General features: G+C 39.6%; 1 protein-coding gene across 4 annotated transcripts in view; it reads left to right on the forward strand.

Moving 5' to 3' along the window:
• LOC147917288 (uncharacterized) overlaps positions 1 to 24124 on the forward strand; it is a 121230-nt gene that overhangs the window by 94038 nt on the left and 3068 nt on the right. Inside the window, exons 3-4 of one of the 4 annotated variants that reach the window (XM_087429888.1) lie at positions 357 to 400; positions 703 to 2426. In XM_087429888.1, coding sequence (XP_087286014.1) covers positions 357 to 400; positions 703 to 836 — 178 coding nt within the window. In that variant the 3' untranslated portion in view covers positions 837 to 2426. Of the gene's footprint in view, positions 1 to 356; positions 406 to 702; positions 2427 to 18674; positions 19735 to 24124 lie in introns of those variants that run through there. The other 3 variants (XM_087429891.1, XM_087429889.1, XM_087429890.1) reach the window with 3 other exon arrangements.

A 24124-nucleotide genomic window follows, 5' to 3' on the forward strand; every position in this document is an offset into this window, starting at 1 on the left:
TGCACTATAAGGGGTTTCCAAGGATGACTGGACTACACACATTCCTTGCCTTAGATACTGACTTTGGAATCAAATTTCCATATAAAACGGAACTTCATTATGTATCTTCACAGTCAATTCTTGCTAAGTTGAACAAAATTTTAAATATGAAAAAATCATGCAACTCTCTAAGGCAAAGTCATCTTACCCATATTTACCCACCTTTGGAGAGGTAAATTTTAAACTTATTTGGAAGTGAATATCTATACTAGATTTACAGACCTATAGATAAGATCTGTACCTCCTTTGCTAGCCTGTTTATTTCACTTCCAGCTAACCCAATTCCAGGGCTAACACTGTATTTTCAAAATCCACAGGAACTTGGCTTCCAGAGGCACTGGCTTCACAAGTGGAACAGAAGGTAAGGTGAGTAAGGCTTCACATGCACAACCGAGGCCTGACACAGGGCAGAGGCATTCAATTTGGAAACCAATCCATTTTAATCACACCTCAAGTTAGGAGACAGACATGCAACCCTCAGGAAGGGCTGATGCATGCAGGAAGTCAGAAAATAATCTTAAATGTCCTCTTTTGCTTTTGCTAACAGTCTCTGGAGACCTAAATGAATTTTTGGTAGAATAATTCCACAAGTGCAATAATATGAAATTATTATTGACATTTTCAATAGGCAAAATTGTGAGAAAATTTCTTTTTTCCTTTCAGTCAGGTTACTTCTGAACACCAGAAAATTCAAGAATTATAGAGTGACTGTGGCAGATATTCTCAGCCCAGGAAAGACTCGAGAGAATGGATACTCCACAGTTTTCATACCCTTGGGGTATTGGCGCACAGAGTAGCTTCCATATTACAAGGGAGGCAAGTGGAAAATGATGGCGGCTGATAGCATTAATTCTGTTCCTAACATCATCATTCTTGGCAAAACCAAGCACAGAAGCTTCATCTCCAGAAAAGCAGAGACTTTAAGCTTCACCAGCTATGGCCCCTTCGGAACAGGTTTGTTGAGGATGCCTGGTCCAATGCTTCCACACTGATTAGGTTTTTAAAATAATTACCTAAAACACAAATTTCCACACTCTTTTCTACAGAGCCGTGGGTGTTTCAAGGGACAAAGAGGAGGCCAGTGTGTCTCCCTCCAACCAAAACATTTCCACTTTTGTCTGTTTTATATATTGGGATTTTGTTTAAGATTTTGTTTTTTAAACAGTTTTACAATTTAAAAAGTACTGATTTAAACTGCAGTCTCAACTATTAATTTTTTCTTCTTCACTTGGACCTCAATAATATCCCCAGGCGATGAGTTTCATAGGTTGATGATGCATAGACTTAAAGAGTGTATCCTTGAATCAATTTTCAATGGAAGCCTTTGACTTAATTGAATACTGTCTGGGCCTTGAAATATGAGAGAACAAACCAGAAACACCTGTGTGACCATGCATTACTTCAGTGTCTGTCATTTCTCCCCTGACACGTCTCTTGCTGGCTAAATACCATAAACCAGCGACTTCCAATTGGTCTTCTACATCATTTTCATATCTTTATATTTTGTTTCCTTCTAATAAGATAAAAGTCCTGGTAAAATGCAAAAGTTAGCCTCTGTCTGCTCTTCAACCCAAGAACCTCCTAGCCTTCCCTTCTCTTCTTGCTGGTCAGGCTCACTAGTTGGAAACTTCTTTTTCAGTCCATTTTGGATGGTGAATTAGAGATATGAGAGCAATCTCGTCAATTTTTCTAGCTAACAGTAAATCCCAAATGTTCCCCCAAAGTCAGAGTAAAGTCCCACAGTTTTGTATTTTCCCTGGCAGCAGGGAAAGATAGAGGTCTTCTGTGCATGTATACATCACTCTGCTATTTAGATACTGGAGCTCATCAACTGCGGGCCAGTTTCTACATCACTTTTGGCTTTCAGCTCCTAACACAAAGCTCGTTGCACATGAGGAGTAATGTTCAATGTTGAGACTTATTGTTCCACTGAGTGACCCTGTAAGAGGCAGAAAACTTGATACTTGTTTTGAAGGGAGAGCTTCCTTTGGAAAAGAGACCAGCTCTCATTAAAGAAATGCTCTTTGGCTTTAGTGAGGGACATTTGCACTCTCCTTGGAGCTAAGTCACTTACAAAATCTACCCACTAGTCCCATGCAAGAATGTTCCACCATGCACCTGAGAAAGGAGGCATATGTAACTGGCACAGCAGGTCATTCTGAAGAGGAAAATGTGGTCAGGCAGAGAAGGAGGGGCGCCTTCTTATCACAAAGGCTCCTTTGATAGATTCAAGCACACATGATTGGTTGATGAACCCCAGGCCTCCCAAGGCCACCCTCAGCACAAACCAGCATCGATTCCTGCTCAGAGCATTCCTTCATTCTGAAGAGTGGCTGTCTGAGAGAGCCTCATGAAGCTGGAGCTTATAACATCCCTGTGGATCATTCATCGAGGGTTCTGCTAGCTATAGCATTGCTAAGGGCCCCTGGCTCTGCAAGGGCCACAGAAGACAGGCCTCTAGCATAGAAAAGCCCCAAAGGAAAAAAAAGGCCCACAAGCCCCAGGCTCCTGACCCTGTCAGAGATGGAGCCCACCAAGCCGTTTCCACCCACCAGGCCAAACCCAGAAAAAGTGTTTGGCTGGACATGGTATTGAGTTTTTCTATTGGCTTCTCAGGTTGACCCACTGACCAAATACCATACCCCACCACTGCCTGGGATTTTGCAAGTTTATAATCCATATAGAAGAAACATTGTTATATAAACCTTGCCAAGACTATAGGCCTTTTAAATTCCCAACTAAGAAGCCGAAGAAATTTATGGCAGTGTTGCTAGATGGGGAGGCCAAGTAAACTCACAGTGTTGATCTTAGGTCTGTTTAAATTTCTCTTGCCTTCTGGCACTTTAAGAAGGAGTGGAAAGAAATCATTTACTCATAGGTGCATTAAGCATTTGGAAACACAAGGGTACCGGGGAAGAGCATTAGGAACATAATTGATGTGACACATGTGGTCCTGGCCTGTGGAGGGCAGGATTTCACTCCAACACTGTAGCCATTCGTGTCATGGGTGGCACAAAAACCTAACAGTACCTTCATGCAATAAATAGAGTGAATTCTATGGAAGCTCAGGTTTCCTACCAGTGAAGTCTTGGTAATTAACCAGCCCTCCCCCGCACCCCCGTAAAAGGACATACTGCTTGGAAATGGAGCTAGTCATATAAGGAAGATCCAGTTGGCCTCAAAGTATAAGGATGTCGCTTTCTTGTGCAGGTTTCCTCGGCTTCTTTGTCATTAGTTCTGGGTCTTTCTTCTGCTTTTTATGTCTGTAATGACTGCAGGATTAGTGATAGGAGTCACTCAATTTCAGATCCTTTTAGGACTGTAGTTGGAGGAGAATGAGTTGAACCCTAAAGAGAAAAATCGGCATTTAGCACAAGATTCAGCCTTCATTTGCTCATTGCATGTCTTTGTGGGAGAATTTGGGATTCAATCAACAGTGAATGCTTTCTGCAAAAGGCTGCAATTCTGCAGGCCTCCTGGAGGAGTGTGAGGCAAAATGCTGCGGGAATCTCCACTCTCGCCCAGAGCTGGAAGTGAAATGGAGGAGGCTATTTTTACGCGCCAGATTACCTTGATTTAATACAAGATGAAATGCAATCTGATATGAGAACTGGTAATGGACTAACACATGACTCAAGTAAAAAGTCATTTTAATGTAAAGTCCTGGACATGATGTATAACCTTCCCAGGAAGCCTGTTAATTGTGCGCCCCCAAGGTTCGTGGCTCTAGGAATTTTCTGGATGTGACGCCTACGGCTTATCTACCCTCCTCCACTGTCTCCATTTTAGTGCTCACTTGTGTGTAATCTGAGTATTTTATATAGGGAAAAACTTGTTGGAGTTGAAACTGGAGGAAAATATGCCTCAATAGAAAGTATCATTTAACAATCCAGTAAGTCAGATTAGAATTTATTGGAATAATATCTCTAAGAATCTTCCGTATCCCAACTTCCATAATCAGTGATCCAGATCTTTAAAAGAAAAAGAAAAGAAAAGAATGCCTTAGAACTTTTTTCAAGCTGAAGAAAGCTGAACTTATTTAAAGTCTATAGGGAATAGTGAGAGAAAGAGAGAGAGGGAAAGAAAGAAAACAAAACAAAGGTCTTGGTTTCTAATTTCCCTGTAGCAGGAATGACTTTCCTCTGTTTTCATTCCCTCTAGTCTCCACCCTCCTCCCATTAAGTTCTTGGATTTGTGTATCTTTAGATGCAGACACTCAGATGCGTTCCTCACTCAGGAAGTTCTTCTCCTCACGCCTTGTGAGGTCTTGGAACAAAAATTAGTTGAGAAAGAAACAACTGCTGCTTCTCTGTCTAGAAAAAAACTCACATTGCATCATGGAGCTCAAAAAAAGTTTGGTGTTTTTTTGGGGGGAGGGGCAGAGATAGCGTTGAGTGGTGGGTAGGGAAGAAGGCAGGAGGGGAGGGGAATCTCATTTCCTACATGTGTAATTTTTCTCCTGAGAGCAATACAAGAGCCAACAGTCACTGTCTGCTAACGTGGTTTGCAGGGGAACAAAATGAACACGAATAGTGTTTGACTGCGTCCAACCTCCTAAGTCAGAACGTGTGGTGTTTGTGCCTGTGAGGACTGAATCTCTCTTTTTTGTCTCATTTCTTCACATTATCCCTCACTCTCACTCCCACTAACCCCCGCCCCCACCCCAAATACTAAGGCTTTTCTCAATAACAAACAAAAATATTTTATGAAAAGTAGATTTTACACTCAGAAAGTTCATTGCCCGCCCCCTTGAAGGAGAGGAAGCATAGTTTGGAAAGGCTCTGTTTATTGGTCTATAAATCACGGTCACTGTGTCTGACCCAGCCGCCAGGGTGCCTAGGGTCAAGGGACCCTTTCAGAGCTTAGAAGCTCTGAAGCTTCTCTTTTTGCTGGGCTCTTAATCAACCCTCCAAAGGCAGAAAGAACATCAAACAACCAAGACCTCGAAGAAGGATTGGTGGTTTAAATGACTCAGCCTCTGCTTGAGAGAAAGAATTTCTTAGAGATTCTGTCCCATCGTAAGTGGTTTTTCTGATTATTTGGAGACAGATGAGGGACTGCCAAGGGAGAAAGAAAAGATCATTCCAAATAATACAAATGACTTAAAACCAAGAACAAAGACAGTAAATATCAACCTCTCCAACTGAGTTCCCTTCTCTTTAAAATAAAGATAATAATAACTGCTTTCTAGCATTCCTGAGAGGACTCAGGGGTGATGCCCAGTCTCCCAGTCAGTCTGCCAGGTCAGATTCTGGCCGTTTGTACCTCAATTTTTCTCATCTATAAAATGGCAATAATTGCAGTCCCTACCTTATAGCACTGTTGTGAGAATCCAATGAGAAAAGGCATGCAATGTGTTTGGAATAGCCAGATATATACTTAATGCTCAGTAAAAGTTAGCTATTATCATAACATATGCCAAGCTCAAGTTCTGAATTACCTGGGCACATCCAAAATGAAGCCACATGAAATAATAAAAGAACATGACTTTTGATGCCAATCTGATCTGGGTTCAAATCCTGGCTTCTTTATTCACTAGCTGTGTGACCTTGGACAAATTACTTTCAGTGGGCCTTGGCTTTCTTCTCTAAACAATGCCCATCTCACAAGGTAGCTATGAGGACAAACTCAGAGAATCCACACAGGAAAATGTTTCATTTGATGGTGATGTCTGGCTTAGAAGCTGTCAAAAACCAAAGATACATGCTCAGTGTTCACTGGTCTGATAAAATAAGCGTGTACTGAACTCCCACTGTGGGCAGGCACTTCAGAGCTAGGGACTGACGATACAAAGGTGAATATCACACAGTCCTGCCTCAAGGAACTTCTAGTCTAGGGAAGGAGACACATAAGGAGACATCATTTTACTGCTCTGTGGCTCTTAGTATTGTCAAAGCATATTCAGAAGACCGGAGAAGACTCAGTAACATACTATTCCCTTGTCTGATACATGTTTTTCCAACTCTTCACCAAAGTAACTCCTATTGTCCTTCAGCTTTCAGACTGGACTTTACTTGGTCAAGGAATCTTCCCTGAACTCCAAGCTGTTGCCTACTATGAAGGCACCCAATGTTTCTCATTTTCTAACACTCATCACACATATAATGGCTTGTTCATTACACTCCCTCATACCTCAGCCCACTAGTATTTTCAGGGCTGTGTTAAACTCATTTGCTTGTTAAATGTAGCATAAATCTTTTATATGGGAAGAACTGATTTGCCCCCTAAAACTGCTCATGGATGAATGAATTGATTGTGAGGTGAATCAAAGATTCTAGGACATCCTGGGCGCCTCAGTGTCTAGCCTCTGGTCTGAAGGAGCAGGAGGCAATTCTATGATCATTAACACAATCCAACGAGTCAAAAATTACTTTGAGAGCCCAGAAATAAACCCTCCCATAGAGTCATGCACTGCAAAATGATATTCTCGTCAACAATGAACTGCATATATGACGGTGGTCCCATAAGATTATAATGGAGCTAAAAAATTCCTATCCCCTAGTGACATCATAGCCATCGTAACATCATAGTGCAATGCATTACTCACACGTTTGTGGTGATAATGGTGTAAACAAAATTTCTGCACTGCCAGTTGTATAAAAGCATAGCACATACAATTACATACAGTACATAATACTTGATAATGATAATAAAAGACTATGTTACTGGTCTACGTATTTACTATTCTATACTTTTTATCATTATTTTAGAGTGTACTCTTTATACTTCTTAAAAAAAGTTTACTGCAAAACAATATGTCATATTATGCCAGCAGCAGCCTCATACATCTTGTGTTTACTGTGTCTCTTGATTGCATCATTTTCTCCTGTGCTTGATTTAATCTTGTGTTATTTTGTTCATCATGGCCCCTAAGCATACAAAATCCACTGCTGATGTTGCCAGTAAGAGGCCACATTGAGCGATTGACCTGGAAATGAAATTAAAAGTGATTAAGCACTACAAAGGTGGAAAATCAGTGATGGTTATAGCTCGTCAGTCAGGCATGTGCCATTTCACCATAGCTATGATCTTGAACAACAAGAACAAAATGATGGAAGCTGTTAAAGGATCTGGTTCATTGAAGGCAATGAGACTAACCAAAATTTGAGAAGGGCCTACATCAGACATGGAGAAACTTCTAATGACTTGAATTAAAGACCAGACACAGAAATGTAGCCCTTTCAGCACCATGACAACCATGGCCAAACCAAAAGTTTGTCTGCGAAGTTGAAAGAAAAGGCTGGACCCAACTATGATGCTGAATTTGCTGCTAGCTCTGGGTGGTTTAAATGATTAAAGAATGGTTATTCATCACATAATGTGAAAGTGAATGGTGAGTCTGTGAGTGCTGATGTGAAGGCAGCTGAAGAATTTTTGGAAATTCTAGATAAGCTGATTGTGGAGGAAAATTACTTGCCAGAACAAATATTCAATATGGACAAAACCTCCCTATTCTGGAAACAGATGCCTGAAAGGACTTATATCCATAAGGAGGCCAAGTCAATGCCAGGTTTCAAGGCTTTTAAGGACAGGATAACAGTTTTACTTGGGGGCAATGTTACAGGCTACAAATTGAAACCCTTTGTTATCTGGCACAGTGAGAATCCCAGGGCCTTCAAGTTATCAATAAGCACACACTGCCAGTACTACAGGAGCAATAACAAGTCATGGATGACCCAGCTTCTCTTCCAAGATGGCCTCCTGAATTGCTATGCCAGTGAATTGGAGAAGTACTATTTGGAGTATAGCTTACCTTTCAAGATCTTGTTTATTGTTGATAATGCTCTTAGACATCCTCCTTTTATTGGTGATCTTAATCCCAATATCAAAGAAGTGTTTCTTCCTCCAAACACCACCTCTATGATCCAACCAATGGATTGAGGAGTTATAGCAGCTTTTAAGACCTACTACTGAGGAGGAGCTTTGCCCAGGCCATTGCTGCAACTGAGCAAGACACTGATGCAATTCTGGAAAGATTACAACATCTATGACTGCATCGAGAACTTTGCTTGGGCTTGAGGTGATGTCACCAAGGAGTGTATGAATGGCATCTGGAAGAAGACACTCAAGGGGGTCATCCATGACGTCAAAGGATTTGACAAGGATGAGGAGATTGCAAAAATCAATAAAGTTGTGGTTGAGATGGCAAACAACTTTAACCTGGGTGTGGATGAGGATGACATTGAGGGGCTCCTAGAGGTGGTTCCTGAGGAACTGACTAATGAGGAGTTGTTGGAATGGGAACAGGAACACATAGCTAGAGAAATGGCAAGAGAAAAGGAAATTGCAGGAGAAGAAAAAGAACCTCCAAGAAAATTCACAGTGAAGGGTTTAGCAGAAGATTTTGCAGAACACAACAAGCTCCTTAAAAAGTTCAGAAACACAGACCCCAACACTAAAAGGTTTTCATTAATAGAGAGGAATATTCGTGGTACATTATCTGCTTATAAAGAAATCTTTGATAAAAAAAGAAACAAACCAAGCAAACCACCACAGACATATTTCTGAAAAGAGTGATACCTCCTCAAGAAGAGCATAAGGCAGGTCCTTTGGAGGTATTCCAGAAGAAGACATTGTTATCAGAGGGGATGACAGCTCCATGGGTGTTATTGGCCCTGAAGACCTTCCAGTGGGACAAGATGTGGAGATAGAAGACAGTGATATTGATGATCCTGACTCTGTGTAGGCCTAGGCTAATGTGTGTGTTTGTGTCTTAGTTTTTAACAAAAAGTTTAAAAAGTAAAAAAAAAAAAAATTTTAATTTTAAAAATACAAAATGAGCTTATAGAATAAGGATATAAAAAAAGAAAATATTCTTGTACAGCTGTACAATGTGTTTGTGTTTTAACTGTTATTACAAAAGAGTGAAAAGGTTAGAAAAATTAAAAAGTTTATAAAGTAAAAATGTTACAGTAAGCTAAGGTTAATTTATTATTGATGAAAGAAAAATATTTTTTTATAAATTTAGTGTAGCCTAAGTGTAGTGTTTATAAAGTCTACAGTGGTGTACAGTGATGTCCTAGGCCTTCACATTCACTCACCACTCACTCACTGACTCACGCAGAGCAACTTCCAGTTCTGCAAGCCCCATTCACGAGAAGTGCCCTATACAGGTGTACCATTTTTTATCTTTCATATTGTATGTTTCCTGTACCTTTTCTATGTTTAGATATGTTTAGATACACAAATACTTACCATTGTGTTACAAGTGCCTACAGTATTCAGTACAGTAACATGCTGTACAGGTTTGTAGCCTAGAAGCAACAGGCTATACCATATAACCTAGGTGTGTAGTAGGCTATACCATCTAAGTTTTTGTAAGTACACTCTACCATGTTCACACAACGACGAAATTGCCTAAAGTCACATTTCTTAGAACATATCCCTGTCGTTAAGTGATGCATGACTGTATACAGTTAAATGAGTTTCAGCAAGGGTGTCAAGACCATTCAATGGGGAAAGGACACTCTTTTCAACAAATGGTGTTGGGAAAACTGGATATCCATATGCAAAAGAATGAATTTGGACCCTTACCTTACACCATATGTAAAAATTTTAACTCAAAATGGATCAAAGACCTAAAAATAAGAGCTAAAACTATAAAATTCTTAGAAGAAAACATAGGGGAAAGCTTCAGGACATTGGATTCAGCAATGATTTCTTGGATATGACAACAAAGGCACAGGCAACAAAAGGAAAAAAATAGATAAATTGGACTTCATGAAAATTTAAAAATTTTGTTCCTCAAAGGACACTATCAACAGAGTGAAAGGGCAACCCAAGGAATGGGCAAAAATACTTGCAAATCATAGATTGATAAGGGGTTAATATCCAGAACATATCAAACTTTTACAACTCAATAACAAAAAAACTAACCTGATGTTAAAATGAGCAAAGGACTTAAATAGACATTTCTCCAAAGAAGATATAATTAAATGGCCAATAAGTACATGAAAAGATGCCCAACATCACTAATCATTAGGAAATAAATGCAAATCAGTAGCACGATATACTACTTCACACCATTAGGATGGCTATTATAAAAAGAAAACAAAACAGAAAATAACAAATGTTCGCGAGAATGTGAAAAATTGGAACACCTGTGTTCTGCTGGTGGGAGTGTAAAATGGTACAGCCACTATGGAAAACAGTATGACAGTTCCTTAAAAATAGAATTGCCATATGATCCATCTATTCCAATTCTGAGTGTATACCCAAAAGATTTCAAAGCAGGATCTCCAAGAGATATTTGTACACACATGTTCATATCAGCATTATTCACAATAGCCAAAAGGTAGAAGCAACCCAAGTGTCCATCAATGGGTGAATGGACAAAGAAAATATAATATGTACATACAATGGAATATAATTAATCTTAAAAAGGAAGGAAATTCTAACATGTTACAACATGAATAAAACTTGAAGACATTATGCTAAGTGAAATAAGCCAGTCACAAATGGACAAATACTGTATGATTCTACTCATATGGGTACCTAGAGTAGTCAAATTCATAGAGACAGAAAGCAGAATGGTCATTGCCAGGGGCTAGGGGAAGAGGGGAAGAGGGAGCTATTGTTTAATAGGTACAGAGTTCCAGTTTGGGAAGATGAAAAAAGTTCTGGAGATGGATGATGGTGATGGTTGCACAACAATGTAAATGTGCTTAATGGCTCTGAACTGTACAGTTAAAAAGCGTTAAAATGGTAAATACTATGTTACGTATATTTTACCACAATTTAAACAACATTAAAATAAAATAAAAGATTTACTTTGAAGTAAAGGATTTTGGTAACGAAAGGAGTCTGAGAATGCCACCACAGGCATGAAGTTTGAGGTTATTCTCCATATGGATTGAGTCATGTTTTTTTGAAAGGCTGAAGGGCAGTGTCAGTTCAAGTAGACAGGTGAGGAGAGAAGGCAGGATGCAGGTTGATGGTGTTTGGAGAGAGCCTGGGGTTGGAAAATCCAAAGACACTGGTCTTCACAAGCTTCACTTCCTGCTTCTTTAGATACTCTTGTGTTTTTCAGGGAAATGGACTCCATCTGGTCTGAGTCATTAGCACTTTTTGAAATGTTGCTTTGAAGAGCTTGTTGATGTGCAAGAAAACCTTAGCCTCTTCTTATCTCATTTGTTGTTAATGAAAGAAGCTTTGTGATTGGCCACAAGGCTCCAAAGCCAGTAAGACTCAAATCCATACCCAAAGCTCAGGCCTGTGGAGTTTGAGCAGTTTCAAAACTTGGCCCAAAGGAAAAGGGCTGTAAGGAAACGCTGCAGAATGAAAATTGTAGGACTCTGGGTACCTGAAAAATGAGCTGGGATGAACTCTAACTCCTTAAGGCTTCTTTTGCCAAAAGCAAGGGGAGGGCAGGAGGCCAGGTTCCAGGCCTTGTCTCTTGGTTGCTTGGCTCATGTTCACAGAGACCCAGCCTATGGAAGAGTAACATGCCCCACCAGGCCCAGGGTGCACGTGAAAACAACTGAGTTCAGGAAAGCCATCTTCAATGGAAAACAAGCTAGAAAGTGGGAGGAAGACCAGGATGCTGGAGGGAAGCTCTTAACTGTGGGAAATGGTCTTTTAAAAGAAAATGAACCAAACCTATTCATTATTCCTTGAACCTCACTTTGTGAGACTCAAGGATCCTCCACACCAAATCTGGTTTATTTGCCTCATTTGAGGGACTAGTGGCCTTTTGTTATTTGGCCCAAAGCAAATTTATCAAAGTTGCCCCCAGTGAGTAGCAATGGGAGATACCAAATATATTTATCCCATGGACAATGTCAACTTTTAGAAAGCAAACTATTTCTAAACCCGAAGACAGAATTCATCCAGCTGTAGATTTTGGCCTATTTCCATATGGATTCATCTAAGAATAACTTCTCTTAGAGCAGTTGCTTTTTGGCCTGTTTTATGTGGGTGGTGCCCTCATATTTGGGACCCAATGGCTCAGGTCCCTTCCTGCTCATAAAAAGGAGGGCCATAAAAAGGAGGGCCTAGTCAAGAGGCACTTGAAAACTCAGAGCCACGGAAACTCTTCACATAGGAGATGCCCATCGAGGGGTGGACAGTGCATGACGGGAGACAAAATGGAGCATAGTGTGAAGAAGAAATTTTTTTCCAGAGTCATGCACAAAATTCTCTTGGAGAAGCAGAAGGGCCAAGAAGTAGCGATTCATTTCCCAAGCCTAAGGAAAGGCGATAGTTAGACAGTCTGAGCCAATCTGATGCAGTCCATAAAGGGAGCTATGTAAATGCCCTGTGGTTGCAGGACTAGTAAGATCTCCAAGCTCTGAGAGGGATGAGCATTGCTATCAATGACTTTCAAGAAACATCACGGGATTCTCCTTACTCTTCCAAAGTTTTAGCTGATTTCCAAGTTCTCTTTGTTCTGACCCTGGACTATTTCTATTATGAAAGGCCCAGAATAAATCTCTGTGAATGGCTCAAAGGTTAAAACATTAGATCTTTAAGAAAAAACATAAAGAAACTGAGATTGAATAATCTAGATATACACATCGCAGATGAATGGATCTGCAGATCTTTAGTAGCTCCTGGAATTCTACTGAGGGGCTGTGGCAGTTTAAAAACATGGCCCCCAAATTCTTTGACATTCCTTCCATAGAGAAGTGGGGAAGGGACTGTCCCCTCCCTTGACTCTGGGCAGGTTTGTAACAGCCTCAACCAATGGAATATGGTGGAAGTGATGCTATGCCAAGGCTGGTCCCCTTGGGATACTCACTCTGGGAGAAGCCAGCCACCGTACAACACATCAAACTCCCCTAAGACTACCATGCTAGAGAGGTCATGTCCAGGCACTCTGGCCAACGGCCCTAGCTGAGCTCCCAGCTGCCAGCCAGCATCAGCTTCCAGCCACACCAGAGAGCCATCTTGGACATGCAGCCCAGTAGAGCCTTCAGATGATCCAGCCCCATCCAACCGCTGGCTCCAACTGCTTGAGAGATTCCAAATAAGAACTGCCCAGCTGAGCCCTTCCTGAATTCCTTTTCAACAAAATTGTGAGCAAAATTTAAAGGTTGTTTTAAGCCACTAAATTTTGGGTAATTGGTTATGCAGCAATAGTAGCCTAAATATGGTCCCTTGGTAGTTTGGTGGTTTCAGTGGGAAAGGTCAGGAGACAAATTTGTTTACATACACATCACACACTTGGAACATAAGGTTGATTCTGGTTTTAACAAAAATCTCATTCTATCTTCAATAACCATTATATTCTTAAAAGTTACATGTGCACTATTAGGATTACATGTAGTCAGTCTGTCATGGCTAACTTTCAGTTAACAGGGTACAGTTCTTCATTATCTTTGCATGTTATTATTTAGAATAGTTAAATTCATATTTTTCATTTTTGTTATACATATATTTTTATTTGCTGGATGGCAAATATTTACAAAGCCCTTATTAGATGCCAGATACTATTTCAAGTGAAGACAGTCAATCTTGAGAATGATCCCATAAGGTAGGTATTATTATTACTATCCCTATTTTATAGATGAGAAAACTGAGTCACAGAGGTAAAGTATCTAGTTCATGGTGACAAAATTTTTAAGTATTGGATTTGGACTATGACCCCAGGAAATCTGGCTTGAGTCCATAAATTTTGACCCTTTTCTGCCTCTCAATTCTGCATTGTTTTATTCTGAATTCACACATACACACACACAAGGACTCCAAAGTGGTACACCAAAGTGCAAAAGAAGTAATAAAAACAGTAATAAAAATATACATCTCGGGAGAATGTCATAAATGTAAATGATTACCAGAACTCAAGTGCAAATACAAAATATGTATCTATACAGGCTGGGATGAGTGAATCTGAGTTGTATATGATACCTGAAAAATAGATTTTATAAGATCATCTATCCATTTACCTCTGGTCTCTAGTAAATTATCTTTTATGCAGCTTTGTCATATAGGGTCATGAAGTAACCCAAGCCTTCCCCTTATTTTTAAACACAGCACAACAACCTTCCTGATAAACCAAGAGAGTCTTTCTAGAACAAGTGCAAAATAATCTTTCCAGGAAGAAATTTACAAATTGTGCTGCTAAGGCATAAGGGAGACCAAAAGGACAGAGGCATCATTTAAAGTGGTATTCTCTACAACAAAACAAGTCACACTATTGCCAATGAGCTTGTAAAGCCAGCTCTATATTCACTGATTGATATCATGTTTGGCAAGAAAGCAGAACAAGCTATTGGGAAGCTCCTTTTTCAAACGTCACTGTGGGTGTCACAAAAGAATAATGACATAAAGTGTGGAGGAGCAATTACCATCATGCGTAGTGATTAAGAACATGGACTTCAGAGCCAGAATGCCTAAGTCCACATCCCAACTCTGCCACTTGCGAGCACTGTGACCTTGGGCAAGCTATGTACCCTGCCCGTGCCTCAGCTGCCTCATGTGTAAAACAGGGATACTGACAGTACCACCTCAGAGCTGCTAAGAGGATTAACTAAATCAATCATTTAAAGCACTGAGGACACTATCTAGCACAGGGTACCTGCTATACAAATATTTGTCACATAAGTAAATAAAACATGTGCTAACAGATATTTCACCCTCTAGCTGGATAACGCTGCTAATGTGCAGTGTACAAATTCAGCATATGTGTAATATACAGATGAGGGAGAAATGTGTGATGACTTTTGCTCTAATTAACACTGAAAGCTAATACTACAGAAGAAGAGACTTTTTTGGTTTAGTTAATAATTATTTTGTGAGCTATAGTGTAAATAGAAAAGGTGAGTTTGAGTATTGAGAAGGTGCTAAGTATGTGTTCATGAAGAATAAAAGAGTAAAAAGTCGTCAATAATTAAATGTGTCATTCCATATACAGCTTTATTCAAAGAACAGTGGGTGGTCAAAAATAAGCCTCCAAATCCTAATTAAATGTTGAAGGAAATAATGATAGTGTAAAGATAATCAACTCACAGCCACTGAATGTCTTTTGGATGTGCTGTATGAAAAAGCAGCGGCGAGTCCCAGCACTCTGATTCCCCACGCTGAGCTATGTTGGTTATTGTATTGATTATTTATTGCCACAGTTGTTCCAGGTAACAGAGAATCCCAAAATCTTTGTGGCACACAACAATACATGTATTGCTAGTGTCCCTGAAATCGTTTGGGGATTAGCTTGGCAGCACTATTGAATTTGGCTGGGCTCACACACATGTCTACGTGTTGGCTGGCTATCAGCTGGGGAAACTGGGGCAACATGGCTCAGTTCCAAGTGTCTCTCATCCTCTGCAGGCTACCCAGGCATGTTCTCATGGTAATGAAAGAGGTACAAGAGAGCAAGCACAAACACACAAAACCTCTTGAGGGCTAGGCTCGGAACTGGCACACAGTCACTTCTACCACACTCTGTTGACCAACAAGCTAAAAGCCAGCCCATAATTGAAGCATGGGGAAATAGACTCCACTTCTTTAGTGGCCAAAACTACAAGCTCAACACGGCAAAGGGGATGAATACACAGAAGCAAAGTAAAAGACTATTTCAATGATCAAAATATCTTTCCTTCAAGATTTATTCTCCAAGGGATGCATTTTTTAAATATACCTAAAATTGTTGGGCTGTATTTATATGAACTGCTCATAATGTGCTCTGCAGTTGAGAGCACTCTGATTCTACAATCAGGGCTAAGATATCATGATTTTTAAGTTAAAATCATACTTTCTTAATAAGACCAAACTGGAATGCAAATGTCTAACTGCCAAGAGCTTTTCTGATATTGATAATTTTTATCATTTGTTGGGGAAAAAAAATCAATGACGTATTCTGTAAAATGTGTCCAACATTTGAAAACCATAAACAAATACTGCAACAGAATGGGAAGAAACACCTTCCACAGCCATATGCAGCCAGAATGAATTAGGAAATCATTTTCCTTTAAATCTCCAGTTGAAATTTCAAGTTTCCACCTTTGAAACAGTATATGTTCTTCAGGTTAGATTCTGACACAGTGCTAAAAGTAATTTCCAGTGATAAAATTTTCCTTAATTCCTGGGTTTGTGTCTAATCTGAATGTCAATGACTCTGACAGAGCCATCAAATACCTGCTGCCATTGCCAACAGCTTATAATTGGGAATTAAGTGTTTCTAGATTAAAAGAAATAGAGAAAAGGAAAAGAAACTGATGAGACGTGGAAACAGACCTATGGCTTAAGCTACCATCCATCATGGAACCAGATGACCAGACTACCTTTGAAGAAGATAATCTGGGGAAAGATAACAGATACTATCATTCCTATAAATTACATTATAAACTAAAATTAATTATAATTATAAAAATATTAAAAAATTGTATAAAATATTAAAAAGTTATAATTAATTTTTAAATGTTTTATTATTTAAAAATTAATGTCAACTCTTTTAAAACACACCTAAAATTGGTGGGCTACATGTATGCTCTTTGCCGTTATATGCTCTGCCAATGATAAAAGTTTGAAAAACAAGTAATGGTCAGCAAATGTATGGAAAAGAGTGTGCCAACCCCAAGAGTCAGCAGAATACAGATTCTGTATAGATCCAGGCACTTGAAGTCAGAATTCAAGAACAGTTATCATTAGAGAATGTTGTCATTCTGCATTGCAAAAGTGACATGGCAAGCCTTACTGACCAATGAGAGTAAGAGCAAGTGAAATTATCTTGGTGGAGAGAATTTCCCAAAAGTGAATTTGGTTGCCCACTCACTGTTTGCAAGATGCTGGGGTATGAACCACAATGGATTTCCTACAGCTGCTGTAACAAACTTAGTGGCTTAAAACAACAGAAATTTATTCTCTCACAGATCTGGAGGCTCCAGGGGTCTGAAATCAAGGTGTCAGCAGGGCCATGCTCCCTCTAAAGGCTCTAGGGGAGAATCTTTCCTTGCCTCATTCACTTTCTGATGGCTCCAGGCGGTCCTTGGCATGTGGCTGCAGCATTCCCATCTCCGCCTGTCTTCACACGGCCTGGTCCTCTGTGTGTCTTCTCTTCTGTTCTTACAAGGTCAAATCATTGGATGTAGGATCCACCTGGGTAATCCACGATGATCTTGAGATCTTCAACTTAATTATATCTGCAAAGACCCTTTTTCAAAATAAGGTCACATTCACAGGTTCTGGGTAACATACCTTATTCTGAGGTGAGGGGAACTATTCAACCAACTACAAATAGGAAGGAGGATGGTAAAAACTCAGAAGAGAATACAAATAGAAGCTTGAAATTCTTTTATTAAGGATGTTAAACATAAAATAGATTGTTATCTCTTACAAAACATGTATTTGTGTGTGTGTGCGTGTGTGTGTGTGTACTGGCTAAGTGAAGGCAAGAAAAATTGATAGAAAGGCCTTGTAAGATGACTCCACTTTATTATATGGTGAGTTGGGGACTAAAGTTCTGTTTTACCACTCTGATAGATACCAAATAATTGATTTTGATTGTGACTGGGATTCCAAATAATTAGTATTCTCTTACAACTGTATGCATGTCACATATAATTTCTATATACACAGATCTGGTTTTAATTTAGGGATGGGAAAAGGGAATAATCTGGGATAACAGGTGAGAAATTCTCCGTCTGGCTGTGAGTTACCCTTTTAAAGGATAACAAAATGACCTCTCTAACTTGTAGATTTGGCCTGGCTTTCTTTCCAGGTCTCTATGCGCCTGTACTGAGTCATAAACAGAGAGAATCTCCTGGTCTCAGAAGCAGGCATCGAGGCCCTGTTGCTCTTGCTAGAGCAGTGAACCAATCAGTCTTGCTTGTTCTTCCTCATTACTTAGAATCGTCATGTAAAGAATGAATATATATGTCTTTATTATCTACTAGGAGTTTTTTGTTTCCATTTCCACCTAATCTTTTGAAAGGCGCCATTCCAAATGCAAGATCTTAGAGTCAGAGGTTCTTAACTTGGGATCCAGACCCGCATCCCTGAAATTCAATGTAAAGTTTGGTGTATTTTTGAACTTTTATGTGGAGCTGTCACATTCTCAAAGAAGTCCATTACCCCAAAAGGCAAGCATATCTACAGGTTGGTTCAATGTTATAAACCATCAGTTTGTTGTTGACCTTTGGCAAGTTCTTTAGTTTTCATGTGCAATATTATTATCTACACAGGGGAAGAGAGCAATGATAAAAATTCATGAAAAGAAAAAACTTTGATTCAAATATGACACAAACATCCCAGAGAAGGGCACAGTGGGTAGACTTGAACGTAGGTGGCAGACTCTCCAAAAGAGCCCACGTGGACGGTTCTTTGTGGTAGTTGTTTAGTAGAGAATACAAACACTTGTCTCTGTTCATTTCAACTCACATCTCAGAAAGCAACTCCTTGGACTCGCCTGAACTCCTCCTCCAGGGAGAGCTGACTACTCCCTCAAATCTCTCCTCACTGGTTCCTATACAGCCTCCTACAACCTCTATATTATACTTGATTGTATGTCTTTCTCTCCCTTCCAGATTTTATTACCCACCATAGCCTATTAATTTTTGTATTAATCAAAATGGAGTCTTAGCACATAGATTTTTAAAAATATTTAAGTAGATGTATGAATGAATGAATGAATGAATGACAAAAACGAGTTGTCTAAGGACTAGATGTCTCATTAAATCTGCTTGGAACTGTCCCAACAGGAGGCTGAAAACCACCAACCACCCCGCTGGCTGGCCCTGCCCTTCCCCCAGCAAGAGGCACTGAATTGAGCTTACAGCCTGACCAGAGAAACAAGCTACACAGGAAAACAGTCTCATTTATTCCCAGAGCAGCCTTTCCTTAAGGAATCTCCAGAATGAGACTCAGGTGTCCCGAGGCTGCAGAGTACTACTATTTCCAAAGTAGATCCTCACTTCTGATGTAATCTTTTCCTCAAGAAACATTTGCACGTCATTCCTGGGCAATGGAATGTCCATGTGGTGCAACAGAAGAAGCAGGATAAAATTCAACTCCTTGTTTCCAGATTGGGGCTGGCTGCTGAACCTCGTCAGATAGCTGCCTATTGTGCACGATCATTTTCACATTTATTATACAGGAATGATCCTGATACTTACGGAAAGAACAAGCAACCTAAAAATGGAATGTAAACTCTGAAAGCAAAAAACTCCATCTTCCAGTTGCTTAGGCCAAAACACCTTGGAGTCATCCTTGACTCCTTTCTTCATCTAACATCCCATTCAATCTATTAGCAAATCCTGTTAATCTTCAAAATATGCCCAGAATTTAACCACACCCTGATGCCTTTACCACTACCCCCCTAGCAGAAGACACCATCATTTCTCAACTTTTTGATGTCCTCCTAAATATCTCCCATCTTCAACCCATAGTCCCCTATAGTCTACTCTCAACAAAGCAGCCAGAATGATCTTTTTCAACCAGATCACGCCCCAGCTCTCTCAAAGCCAGTTTTCCCCACCTCACTCGTGGAAACAGCCAAGTTCTCATAATGGCCTTCAAGGCTCTACACGGCCCACCCTACTTTACCTTTCTGATTTTACCTCCTGCCATCTCCTCCTCTCTCCATCCACTCCAGCCTCAATGTCCTTGCTATTCCTTGAAGCTCACATATTTTTTCTCAGAGTCAAGTGGAATTTTATTTCCTAACAGAACAAGAGGTAAATCAAACAGTTGACTCTGGCTTTCTGACTGAGAGGCCCATGGCCCTGGACATTCAGAAGGGTCATAGATCCAGGCTACTCTTACAGCAAGAGCTTTCTGCTCTTCTCCAAGTCTTATGGAGGCTTGAGATGAAATAGTAAGTCCACCCCACCATAGAATTGTGGCTGGGCTTCTGTGTATGCATTTCCTTGAGAGTGTGCCCAACTCGGTTGAGCAAATGAGCATGAGAGCACAGGCATGAGGAAAAGAGCAATCTCAAATATACCCGAATAAACCATAGGGGTGAATTTTAACAACCTTTCTGCTAGCTAGTTCTACAAGCTTTCTCAGCCCATTTTCTAGCCTAAGCTTTCCCAAGAAGAGTTTGTTGACTGCCTGCATGTTAGGATTGAATAGTTTGCGCTTGGAAAAAGACCCAACGTGGGACTCAAAAGACAGAACCCAAGGGCAGATCAAGTCATCATAGGAATGTTTTATTAATCAAATATATTTACATTTCTTGGCCAATTATCTCTAAATGTGTGCCTGTTTTTCATTTAAACACAATGTAATCCTGGTAGATTATATCATAAGAGCACAGCTGCATGCATGATCTCATTGGTTCTTTGTAGTTTTTTAAAGATGTGAGTTTAATAAGCTGAAAAACATAAGCAAATTGTTTACCATTCTAACTGCAGGATAATCATTCTTGTCATATCAACAGCCCTTACAGCAAATGCTCCTCACCACCCACAGTGAGCTTCTCCTCATTCTCTTGACTGACTTGTTTAAACTTTCCAAACCTCAAAAAGCAGGAAGTCAAATTGAGCCCTAGCCCTAACCATTTTATTTGGGGGAAAGTTGGAGAAAGACATAGTTCTATTCCAATGGGGCACATTTACAGTAAATTTAAAATTAGCATATTAAGGAAATTTAAACAATGCCTTGATAGCATCTAACTATCACACTTCTAGTAGCATTCTACAAAGCTGGATGCTTTCTTCCTTGATATCACAAAACAAATTAACTTGAGACAACAGGTATCCAAAGTAATTTTGGTGATTTGAGCCCAAGTTTTCCTTAATGTTTGAGTCACTACTTTGGCATTTGTGCCAGGCAAAGCCTCTTTCATGGAGTTCTAAGAACTTTCCAGAAGAAGAACATTGCTTCTGTTTTTGCTATTTCATTCTCTCCCAAGTTGGGAGAAACTTGAGTGTGTGCACTAGATTGAGAGAAAGTGAGTTTACAGGGTTGATTTTCAGCGTTAGACAATGCTTGAGTGGGGATCAACAGGGACTGTGAGTCGATAGACATTTGGTCTAAAATGGCTGCTCTCCCTGACATGTGGTGATCACCTGCTGTGACAGGATTTTTTTTTTTTTTTTTTTAACATGAACCAGTTCTGCTACAGAAATATATTTCCAACTTGTTGAAGTTTATATCAAGATTGTTTTCAGTTAGGAGTGATGTGCCAAGCTTCGGGAGAGAAAGGCAACAACAGTGATGTTTTGAAAGGCAGAAAACAGGAAATACCAACCGGAGCCTACCATGTTTGATGTGGAAAACGTGTTCATCGTTTTGACACACAAATGTGCCTATTAGAATCTGAATTTGCAAAAAAGTAGCACACATTGTGGTTTCAATAGCACGATACAGAACTGCCTTGTAATAAAGTCAGTTCATGAAGAAATTTTGTAAACTTACTTTTTGAACACATCTCACAAATAGTCTCATCTAGATTGTGCCTAAGAACTTGAACTGGTTCCTTGAGTATCTCATGCATGGAGTTGTGTTATTTGTGCCTTTGACAAACCAGACCCATAATGACTGCAGTCTTTCTATCTCACTGCTTTAAACCAACAGGCTAACCATCTAAGCTCATATTCTTAATGGACACAACTGCATAATTACTCCATTGATGCCTGAAAAGTAACTCACTTTGCATTCCATCAGAACAAAGAAAGAAAACTAGATTTCACTTAGCCCCGTTCAGGATGTGTCTTCACTTGTCAATAGTGTTCAAGCCTACTTCTTTTTTGGCCACTGCCCAAAATAATCTGCCTTCCTGCCTGTTGCCATTTGTCCCTTATGTGTATCACAGACTTGAGAGGATTTTTTTTTTCTTTTAATGTGGAATTTTAGTTGCACGTTTAGAAAACCAAAAACAACGCCTGCCAGCAATGGGATATTTGAAATTCTGCTGTCCAGCAGCACAATTTAAAGATTACAAAATCGGCAATTACAATGATCCATATTGTCAGAGTAGTTTAGCATTGTTTCCACAAACACATTTTATAAATAAATTACACTTGTGCTTGTTTATTTTAAAAAGCTCTTGTTCTCAAAAGAAGTTTTGAATAAACAAATATTTTCCCTTTTAAAAATTATTGTCACATGATTTTGGAGGAGGGAAAGTAAAGAAGCTGCTCAGATGAGATTAAGCATATATATGAGACAGGGATAATGAGAGTGTCTTCGGTACAGAGTTACTGAGGATTAAAGTAGATAATCCATGTCAAGCAGTTAGAACAGTGCCTGACAGCGACTGTACAATATAAGTTGCTATCACCATTATCGTCCCCTCAACATCTGAGGGAATAAGCTCAGACTTTATTTTTCTATCAAAATTTACTCAACAGATTCTTTTCTAAGTACAATGGTAGCATCTCAATATATAGGGAAGATAATTCAATAGTTTTATGTCTTTCCCCTGTATTCTGACATATTTTTGTTTTTTATCATTTTTCATGTTGACCCGATGAAATATCTGACATCCATTACCTAAAGGAAGAAACTTAATAAATATTTTAAATGTTAAACACAACCATGGATTACAGGCTAAACATTGGCGGCAAGGCTTCCACAGATAAAGCAATATTCTGTTTGGTTTGGCTCTCTCTGGTCAGTTGTACCTGACAGCTGATCGTTGAGTTTGTAGAATTTAATCTTGAGAAGGCCTGAAATATGTGGCTCTTCCCTGGACTCTATGTTGTTATTTTGCAGTAGTTCAGATAAATGCCAGTGATGGGAAAACCTCAGACTCTTGGGAGGGTAAGTACCCAAACAGAGTCACTTCGTAAAATGTCTCCAAACCTCTTCACCTTGAAAGGATCTTGACAAATGAATGACATTTCTGGAACCTACTATTACAACTTAAAGAAGCATATCTCTTAGTATCTTTCAAGATTTGGTGTCAGCAACTGGTAAAGGCTATGGGAAATAAGATTAAATTCACATCAAGGAAGGAAAATATAAACTAACTTTTTTGAAAATGTGTTTATTTAGTTTACTTGTTATTCCTGGCCTGGTTTCTACAGGCATATGTAGTCTTAATATGAGAACGATGGATTTGCCCCTAAACACAAGGCTGCTGGGCCTGCTCAGAGTGACCCACTGACCCCATACTGTTCCGGAAATGCCTTACTTTGTGCTATGTGCCATGTTTCCCATTTTACACAACTCAACAGATACTTGCACTTGATTTTTTAAATTAGTGCAAAACAAATACAGTAATAATGATATTTCTACCATGAAAAGCAATTAAATATTGGTTTCTTACATCAATAACTCTTAAAACCAATTACTAGCAATTAGCCTTGCAATGATGTACCAGAGACCTGGGGCCTTGGAGGTGGTGCCACTGAAGAGGAAGATCCTCCAGTTTTAGTGCATAAAGAGCTTGTTAGTGAGATTCAAAAACAAACTTAACCAAACAACTGCTGTTTTTAAACCAGTGGTGAATATCTACTCCGACAGTGTTCTCTGAAGCATCTGAGTGCAATTTAGGAGACCCCACTTCTGAGAGCACCACAGCCACACACTGGGGACAGGGCCTACATTGCCAAGGCTTGTCACTAATGAGGCCCCTGAGACACATGCAGGGTCTGCAGAGTTCCTTCCCTGAGCAACTCCAGCCCTGTCTCCATTTGTTGCCTTATCACTGGAATAGGGTCATAAAAACCCTAAGACCCTGGCCCTAATCCTGGTATCTCAATATTGTTGCTAAGAACCAACAGCCTGGTGCTTCTACCAAAGACAATCAGGTTGTGTATCTTAATTTGTTTTGAAATTCGCTACCTTCTGGTCCCCAGCTGAGTTTACATCTCTCTGATTCTCCCAGTTGCAGCAATCTCTGTAATTTCACTGAGACAATGGCCTAAAGGACTAAAATACCCATGCTATGAGCCAGCCACTTACAAGAATATTATTTTCTCACCAATAGTCACTTAAATGAAGCTGCTTATGGCAAACACCTACAATGGGGTCTTTATACAAAACAAGAGTTCAATAAATATGTGTTGAATAAATGAATGAAACAATGAACCAATCAATTGATGACAAAATTTGATGAGTTGGTAAATGTTTGTAAATCTTCATATATCTAGACTAGAATCAAGTTTTTCTAAGGTACAATAAATTGTAAGCCCTCTGAGGACAGAGTGTATCATAATCTTTTTCTGTTATATACAGTATCCCTCATAAGACTACATTT

Source organism: Ceratotherium simum, chromosome 4 (assembly GCF_057802395.1).
Source record: "Ceratotherium simum simum isolate JZ-2026a chromosome 4, ASM5780239v1, whole genome shotgun sequence".
Classification (NCBI taxonomy): Eukaryota; Metazoa; Chordata; class Mammalia; order Perissodactyla; family Rhinocerotidae; genus Ceratotherium; species Ceratotherium simum.